The sequence below is a fragment of the Aulonocara stuartgranti genome, assembly GCF_965226115.1.
Source record: "Aulonocara stuartgranti genome assembly, chromosome: 10".
NCBI classification, from domain to species: domain Eukaryota; kingdom Metazoa; phylum Chordata; class Actinopteri; order Cichliformes; family Cichlidae; genus Aulonocara; species Aulonocara stuartgranti.
The window spans coordinates 23,022,035-23,031,088 of record NC_138946.1 but is presented as its reverse complement, the minus strand read 5'-3'; the positions used below and the strand labels follow the sequence as shown (position 1 = coordinate 23,031,088).

General features: G+C 42.3%; 1 protein-coding gene across 2 annotated transcripts; it reads right to left on the bottom strand.

Annotated features, from left to right (window-relative positions):
- Positions 1 to 84: 84 nt before the first annotated feature.
- Positions 85 to 9,010, bottom strand: LOC309715665 (terminal nucleotidyltransferase 5D-like). 2 transcript variants are annotated; one of them, XM_082548959.1, is made up of 3 exons: positions 8,694 to 9,010; positions 8,373 to 8,584; positions 85 to 5,911 (listed from the first exon to the last, which is right to left on the bottom strand). In XM_082548959.1, exon 3 carries the CDS (start codon positions 5,900 to 5,902, stop codon positions 3,587 to 3,589), a length of 2,316 nt encoding a protein of 771 aa, XP_082405085.1. In that variant the 5' UTR covers positions 5,903 to 5,911; positions 8,373 to 8,584; positions 8,694 to 9,010; the 3' UTR covers positions 85 to 3,586. The 2 variants fall into 2 exon arrangements, with proteins under 2 accessions (XP_082405085.1, XP_082405084.1); XM_082548958.1 differs by having other exon boundaries at positions 8,373 to 9,010.
- Between the last annotated feature and the right edge of the window lie 44 nt (positions 9,011 to 9,054).

The window sequence follows — 9,054 nt, the reverse complement described above, 5'->3', positions numbered from 1 at the left end:
GTTATTACTCTGAAGGTTTAATGCAGCTTTTAAAAAATGATATAGTGGAAGTCTGACCACAAAGGAAAAGACTCCAGACAAAGAGAGGTTGTGTTAGATTTATTATCACAATAACACAACAATCTGAGCAACTAGATATCATAACAGGGACATTTCTCTACTGGCATAACAGTTCCTTAATGATACACAACAAACCCAGAGTCTAAAGATAGATACGACCACTACATATTGCACCACAGAGTACTTTAGATGTGTTCGATACTTATGTGGAGAGTCACGAGCATGTCCAACACCTTTATTACTCGACAACACCTAAGTGCATTTACATTGTGCTTCAGTCTCAGTGTGAATAGTCCACATATCCTAACCTGTGCTTAAATGATTTAGGTTTTTTGTTTTGTTTTGTTTTTAATACTGATTACATGTACTATGCATACACAGTGAACAAACACACAAAGACAGAAGTGCAATAACTGCTGGCTGCACTGAAGACAGCTGAAATACTTAAAATGAGCAGTAACATTTTTGCACACAATAGCAGGCACCACCCCGACAGAACGTACATCTACCTCGTCCACTACAACAAACAGCTGTCAACACATTATACAAACACAAAGTCTATTCAGCCTGTCGACTGTGGGAAAAGGGATTCAACATGCTGTCATTTCTCAGCTTTTGTGTGAACAAAATTAAAAACAAGACAGTCAAACCCTCGGTCACAAATCCATAAGAAGTTCGTGGTAATTCCCTGACACGGAATAGGAGAATTTAGTTCTAAAATGCAGGTAAGTTTGAATCTTATATGGGCACAGATCTAAGCTCAGAATTTTACACTATGTCATAATAAATATCAACACACTCAGAAACACACAACAACAACAATCCTAGGAACATGACATCTGTCACTTATTGTGAGCAGAGGTGTGTCTTAACATTTTAAGGGACTGTAGGAAACATATTAGGTGTAAAGAAGCCTCATAATTTATTTTTCTTCCATCCTTGTTGTTATCATTAATAATATGGGCTTATATATAAATACTCCGTATTAAAATAAAAGATTAAAGGCCTTTGAAAGCATCTATTATTAGCTATCTATTAGCTTTTATAGTGTGGATGATGAGGTGCTCAAATGTAATGATCTGCAAGTCTCACAAACCCATATTTTATTGACAGTAGAACACAGAAAACATCAGATGTTTAAACTGAAAAAAAGGTAGCATTTCAAGAGAAACGTAGCTCATTTTAAATTCGATTGCAGCAACACATCTCAAAAAATGTTGGGACAGGGACACATTTACTACTGTGTAGCATCACAGCAGCCAGTAAACCTGTTGGAACTGAGGAGAGTAACTTCTGGACTTTTGGGAGAGGAACGTTGCCCCATTCTTGTCTGATACTGGATTCTAGCTGCTCAACAGTCCGGGATCTTCTTTGTCGTATTTTTCACTTTATGGTGCATCAATTTTTTTTTAATGGTGAAAGGTTTGGTCTACTGCCAGACTTGGACTCTTCTATTGGAAGTCATGCTGCTGCAATAGATGCAGTAAGTAGCTTAGCATTGTCTTGTTGAAATATGCAAGGCCTTCACTGAAAAATGTCTTCTGCATGGGAGAACGTGTTGCTGTATATACCTTTTAGCACTGGGTGCCAGTTCCTCAGGCACTAATGCACCCCCACACCAGCTTACCCATACTGAATTTATGAAAGGCTTTTAAACCGAGCGCTGCTATGACAAGCTTCTTTAGTCTGGAGGATTCAGCATCCATAATTCTACACACCAGATTTTCTACTATACTTCAGTCCATTTTAAAGATGGCAGCATTTCTGGATCATGTTCACATATGGCTTCTTGTTTGCATCACAGAGCTTTAACCTCTGGCACAGTGAACAGTGATTTCTGAACTGTTCCTGGGCTCATGCAGTGATATCCATGGCAGAATCATGTTGTTTAAGGCAGTGCTGTCCGAGGGCCTGAACATCACAGGCATCCAATACTGATTTCCTTTGTAGCACCACTTACTTTCCAGTCTTTTGTGGGCTCCATCTCAGCTTTTTTGAGATGTGCTGCTGCCATCAATTTCAAAGGGAGTTAATATTTTTCATGAAAACGTAAAACGTATAAGAATTTGATGCATTTTCTTTGTTCTTTTGTGAATAACAAATGCTTTATGAGATTCGCAAATCACTGCATTCTATTTTTATTCACATTTTACCCAGCGTCTAAACTTTTTCAAAATTGAGATTGTACATGAATACCCACATATTAAGAGATTATATAGTCTTTGTTGTACTTTTTTGACCTTCCTGTAAAGTATGGAGTGGTTGGCAAGTTGTTATGGTGTGTTTACTTGTCAGGATTTAGCAACACAGCCATCAAAAGCTGTTTGTTTGACCTTTTTGTTGCTATTCCACTGCCAATAAAATCTGATTAAGTCACACCCTCAGTGAAACAATATTTTTCTCGGATAAGATGTTCACTGTGTTTCATTAGGAGATTATGGACCAGCTATAACCGGGCCAAAACATATGACAATCTACAGGGTAATTACCAACCAAATTCTATCTGTCACCCAAAAAATATGCTGGTCTTTTTCTCAGTTTTTGCCAACTATGACACATTATTGTGCCTGATATTTATTGACGGATGTCCTAATTAACTCAATTTTGTCTTTTTTTGTGTGCCAACTCTTTAATCTGAAGCTAGCTTGAAAGTTTTCATTTCATAATTAAAGAGAAGTCTTCTCCAAACAAAAACTCTGATGCTTTCTTGTTTTTCTAAGAGTATGATTTACACTTACAAGGGCTTTGATGTAGAAGGTCTTTTTTTGTGTGTATTTCTACAAAGGCCCCCTTATCAACCCAATAATGTTCACACAGTCCCTAATGGCACTAAACTTTTCAGCTCTCTGAAATGATGTTTACACTCACAAAAACACAGAACTTGGCACCAAGATTATGGAAACACCACAAGAGATTTCGTCTAAGGTTTTCTTTTAGTAAATGCAGTCCTATTCCTCTACAGTGAATACAGAGTTATAACCACACGTTTGACTTTACTCTACGAAGGCTGTTGACTTACAAAACACCTATATGGGAGATTTAACCCTTGAGAAATTACCATGACCCAAGCTTTACTCAAACTAGGATTTCTGTTGCCAACAGGTGTATTTTGTTTAATTGTTAGAGAGGTTTATCGAACCATAAGGAAAGTATCACACTACGATGTTCTCATCACGGGATGATGATCAGTTCAGAGCTCCACCGAAACGCAGCTGAAGCTGCCACAAATAAAGTCCCTCAGCTTCAATACGATCCTCATCACAAGCTCTCTGAAAAGTGGGTTCCTTGCGTTTCTTTCCTTTGTCAAAAGTGTTCATCTTGAAAGGGTGACGTGCTTTGATCCCAGACCACTTGCAGTTCTGACCTTTCATTGCCTTTCATGTCATAAGCAGGAGGGATTTCAAAACATTAAACACCACTGCGCCCGTGGTTGTTTTTTGTTGCTAAAACTTGCATTTGTGCTTCTGCTTGCAGAGCACCATGCTGAAAGCAGCTCGCATGCCTCCCTGTTGGCACATCAACGTTGCTACACCAGACCAGTCTGCATGTGGACATGTAAAGGGTACGGGTGGTAGACCAGAGGCGGCTGGGCCTGAGTGATGAAGTAGCTGTTGTAAATGGGTTCTGTCATGTATGGAGCCGGCTGGTAGAAGCAGGTAACGTTGGCCGTGTTGGGGATGGCGTTTTGCTCGCCCAGCACCCTTAGAGCCAGCACTGTGATCATGTTGAGGGTCTGCCTCCTCTCATGTCCCATCAAACACACCGTGCTCTCATCTATCACGCGCCGCAGGGTCATCAAATAGTCATACTTACTAGTCTCCTCGCTGCCGATGAAATGGCACTGCAAGTAGGCCTCAATCTTCCGCTGCTGCTCGCCTACGTCAGGAAAGTCGATGAAGAAGCGGGAGCACATGTATCGCTCCAGGGACTTTATCTCTGTCTCGCTGGCTGGCCGGAAGTTCCTCACTAGCAGGTCGCTGTATTTTAGCAATCCCCCACCGCGGATCTCCTCTGGGTTGTGGGTGGCAATGAGGCGGTTTCGAAGATGATCCATAGCCTGATCAAAGTCTCCGTACATGCACTCAGCTTCAACAGTGATGGTGGGCTCTCCTGCTTCCCCAAGCCATGAGCTTGACTCACAGCTGTTTGGGACGGCGTCTGCCAGCTCCGGTTTATGCTCATATACCTGAGGCTGTGAGACCACACCTGCTGCACATGAGTTGCTTTGAGGCTCTGAATCAGGAGGCTCCTTTGAGTGTTTTGGCTTAACAGTTTGTTCTAAAGTTTCTCTGGAGCAAGTCCCATCCTGCGGTGTACTGACTGTACTGTGTGTGGGAACTGTAAGTACATCTGTACCCTCCGAGTTCTCCGTCTGACAGCTTGGTATGTTTGAACTGTGAACTTGAGAACTCTCCAGCACAGCAGGTTTCGGCTGAAGTTGTTTTGGTAGCTCTATGGGTGGAAACAGCTGTGTGGTGAGGTCTGACAGATCGGTTAGTAAAGACCATTTTTCAGGCTTACTAATCAACTTCCGTGACATTTTTCTTTGTAATTTCGGCGAGGGGCAGTAATCCGGCACAATGTCCGCTGATGTGCTGCAAGATTTTTTAGCTGGGGGAGGAAAGGAAAACTCAAGATTTGAATCTTGCGGGTTTGGGGTAGAATCAGTCCTGCAGCTTACAGAGTCTACGTTGAACTTTTCTTCACGATGACTTAAATCCTGTGGAGCTGGTTTTTCTGTATGTGATGTGCACACTACAGGCTGGGAAGCTTGTGCCTCGTATTTTTCGTCATTACTCTGTAGGGTTAAACATGCATGTGTCATCAGAGGATCCCCAACATCTGAAAATAAAGTTTTGGGCGATGCAACTACAGGATAATTGATTTCAAACTGTTCTTTCTCTTCTCCTTTTTTCTCACACATCTCAAACACAATTTCCTCCTCTGATTGTACATCCTCAATGCCCTCCACTTCCTCTTTCTCCTGTTGTAAGCTTATGCTCTCCGGTTCCAGCACCTGCTGCACCTCGGGCTTTTCGTCTACACTCTCGACCTCTTCTTGACGAAGCTCTTCCTCGAGTGGAGAAACACCTTCATCCTGGCACGGACTTTCTGTGCTAGTCACCACTGCAGAATCTTCTTTCATATCATGTTCAACCTCCTGAGGAATGCTCGGCTTCTCTTGTCCTTTGCTTTCATCGTCATCGTCCTTTTTAGATGAAGGCCCAGCAGTCAGTGCCAACTTCCATTCTTGTTTCCTTTCGTTCCCCCAGTAAGACTGGAGCATACGATCTAATATAATCTGGAAGGAGTCCACACTGAACTCAAACTGTCGTCTGAGGGAACTAACAAATCGGAGCCCCACAGTTTTAGCCCTGTTGTTAGAAAGCGAGATAAGGCTCCATCTATCATGCTCATTGAAAACTTTCACCATCTTTTGCACATAGGCTTCCTTCATTGTCAGACAGGTGATCTTACGTCGGTTAACCCCAGAAGGGAGAAGGTCTCGTAGGCTCCCCAGCACCACCTCCTTAATAACATGGAAGTCTTCCTGCCTCGGAAGCTCCACTCCAAAAATGATGTCTAAGTCTTTGTAGCCAAGCCCGTTGTCTTTAACGAGGATGTGGCTGGCAGTCATGCCGTTGAGGCGTATATCTTTAACCTGAATGTTCCTTTCAACCAGACGGTCCTTCACTACACGAATGATGTCTTTCGCTCTCACTTGCAGTGTAGGAAAATTACCTCGCCCATGGATGGGGATTACCTCAGTCAAAACTTTGTCAAGAGCCTGAACTTGCTCCAGGGTTAGGTTGTGGAACCTCTTCTCTGTTTGAAGCTCCATCGTCTTCACCTGTGAAACAGAGTTTTGCATCACATTACGACTAACATCTTACACTGGCAAGGGAACGCATGGAGCAGGAAAAGAGATCAGAAAGCATAACATCCTGTGGAAAAAATGCACTTTTGCATAGAGCTGGATAAGCCACTAGCGCTGAGCCTTTGCAAGAGAGTGTGCGAAAAGAAAGGTTTTGTAGACTTGGCTTTTGCCCCTTTGTTTTTCTCTCCTCTGTAAAGTATTGTGTCAAAAATGCAGTCAAACAAAAATGCATATATGAGCTAAAGTCTTTTGCCACCCTCATTCCTCTCTGACTGCAATTGTTTATTAGTTGGATTTGAAATTCAGCAATTCAGCATTAGGAATAATGGGCAGCTCTGAGGATTGAGGATATCTCGGCGATTAGCTTGCCTGGTGTTTTGCCACTAGATGGCAACAGAATCGTAACATATGGCAAAGTCAAATAAGTGGCACAGTAAGGGCTTAAACATAAGCCACTGATGACGCACAGTAACAAATTATATTTTCCCAGTAATCCAACAAATGTAATAAAAATATGTTCTTATAAGATCGCGTCAGAATGTCTGCCACAGACCATAAAACTAAGACCATGTACATCAGCTAATCAAATGCACAGGCCAAATATGTAACATTGTTTCTACTTTACGACCCCTCCCACACTGAACTGGGGCTTTTTCTCTGCCAGCCATGGACACTGCCAGCTGCCTTTCACACCATTTTACTTGTTGGTCACATTGGATAAATATTCAGTAATCAAGTTTGTTGAATTTCTTCCATGATTACATGTCCTAGTTACAGGTGACTCACCTGTCTGTCATTCAGCAGCTGACAGGTAATCAGGGAAGAAATTAAACTTAGCAACTACAGAACCTGGTCGGTCTGTATAAGGCAAGCTGGATTTGTCTGTTTGGCTTGCACCTCTATGTCAAAAGGTATCAGAGGGAGTCATGCATAATAAAAACAGGGTTGCGGTTAATACCCCCAGACTACATCTTTCTGCAAATATACAGCATGGCGTAAATGTTCCTGGTCTTTTAATGTCACAACAAATTGTATCTGACATAGTTTTTGTTAAAATCTTTAAATTAAGAAGGGGGTAAAGGGGAAATGAGTTAGAGTGGGGGAAAGGTGGTCTACGTCATCATTAATGCACGCTGACTCACTCTGTACAGAGACAAATGTCAGATTTTAGCCTGTTACCGAACACACACCACAGAGAAGAGCTCCACTTATGTGTGTATCTGTAAATGTACCTAAGAAATAGGTGCATTTAGCTTATTATATACTACCAGCATAAGCTGGTAATCAAAATGAAACGAGCAGTGTTTGAAATCTAATGTTTAAATCTGCATAACTTGATAAATAAATTTCATCAACTTTCAGGTCAGATTCAATTAAAATCAAAAGTGTGCTGTTCTAAGAATATTTTTCATGCGATACTCCTCCATAATAGCTCATCATATATAGTTTATATAAAGATCAAAGAAAAGGGAATGGTTCAATTTTAACGTGTTACATCAAATATGAGCATAGTGGCTAAAGCTTAATGAAAATACCTGTGAAAATGTTTTAACCCCATTTTTAAAAATGCAAACTGAGACGCAAATTGTACCGATTTCATTCACATGGTTTTCACGGCCCTGTGACGTACTGTAAACAGCACTCAATCAACTGTGCTGCGCACAGCGTGTGACCTGCCTTCTGCATCCTCTATCCTGTGTTAGTATTTGACGGTCATCAATGCAAAATGCAGTCAGTGGCAGCAACTCGGGGCACAGGGAAGCATGGCCCACAGCAGCCTCTAGTGAATCTCAGGGGTTATATCAACTCGGTCCTGCAGCAGGACTGCTCCTCTGCCACTTGGCTTCTTTATAGATAAGACTATATGACTCATACAGCCACTGAATGAAGCATCACACGTTGGCTCTCCTGGATTGTCTCTCTGTGCGCAAAAAAACAAAACAAAACCACCACGACACCAAATGCACCACTTGCGGTGGCATTATGGCTGTGAAACTCTTGAAATATTTAGGCAGGGAAGCTTGTGAATGGATTGAAGCATAGTCCACCCCACAATACTGAGCACACAGATGGTGATCGTGATGTGGGGACACACAAAAGGCTGGTGGTGGGCATTTCTGCTTGGATCAACAACATTTTGCTCTTTAATGTTTCAACCACAGAGCAACGTGTTGTCCTCGGAACTTAAAATGTATCACAGATTAGTTCCAGATGTGACCAACATCTGGATTTTCCGCTCCATTTAGAAGCTACTAGTTGACAAGTTGACAGACAGTGTAAGTAAATAAACAGGCCAATCTTTGTTTCTTTGTTTGCTTTTTTTTTGGCTGAAACTGAGCAATATGCTGAAGGAAGGAGAAAAAAGGGTGCATTTACTGCGTTGTGCCAGCAGAAGAGATAATTATGCGTTTACAAAATACAAATAAAAACTCACCTGCTTCGTGGTGGAAAGTAAAGCCAGGGCAGAGACAAGAAAAATGAAAACTGTGAAGTATCCAACAGGTTTATGCGACCTCGTTGGAAAGGTTGATGCTGAAGCTGAAGTTATAACGCGGACAATTTCCTCTCAGCGCAGGAGCCCTGTTTCCATGGCAATCAGGCGTCACGAAATTTACGGTAAATCACGACGCTCGGTGTCTTCCTTAACTGCAAGTGACAACCACTCAAGTTTGAAACAAAGAACGTATCTGAGCGCCCTCCAAACGCATCTGAAGTGTTTGGTAAAGTTTGGCTTGTAACGGCAGAGCACACCGACCTGTCAGGCTGAACTACCGGCGTGCCACCGCACTGCCGAGCTGTTGCGGGGTGAACATCACATCAGACGGAGTGAGTCATCCTCTCTCCCAGCCGTGATCCACACCGTAAATCTAATCATCAATCAACCGCTTTTACCTCCCACCGGCACTCCGCCGGGTACAACGCCACGTCCACTTTTATCAGTCTGTGCTCACTCGGTCACTGTGCTCAGCCGGAGTTTACTCGTAGAAAAAACTGCGGTGTTTTAACGTTAGTTTTATTTATTTATTTATTTATTTTATTTTTTTATTCTCATTCACATTTCGGGTGGAGGAGGGGGGCTAGCCGCTCCTTCGTGACGTCTGAATGGAATACCGTCA

What these genes read in the sequence shown, in the direction of transcription:
- LOC309715665 (XM_082548958.1), bottom strand. Translation starts at nt 5,902, where the DNA reads ATGGAGCTTCAAACAGAGAAGAGGTTCCACAACCTAACCCTGGAGCAA.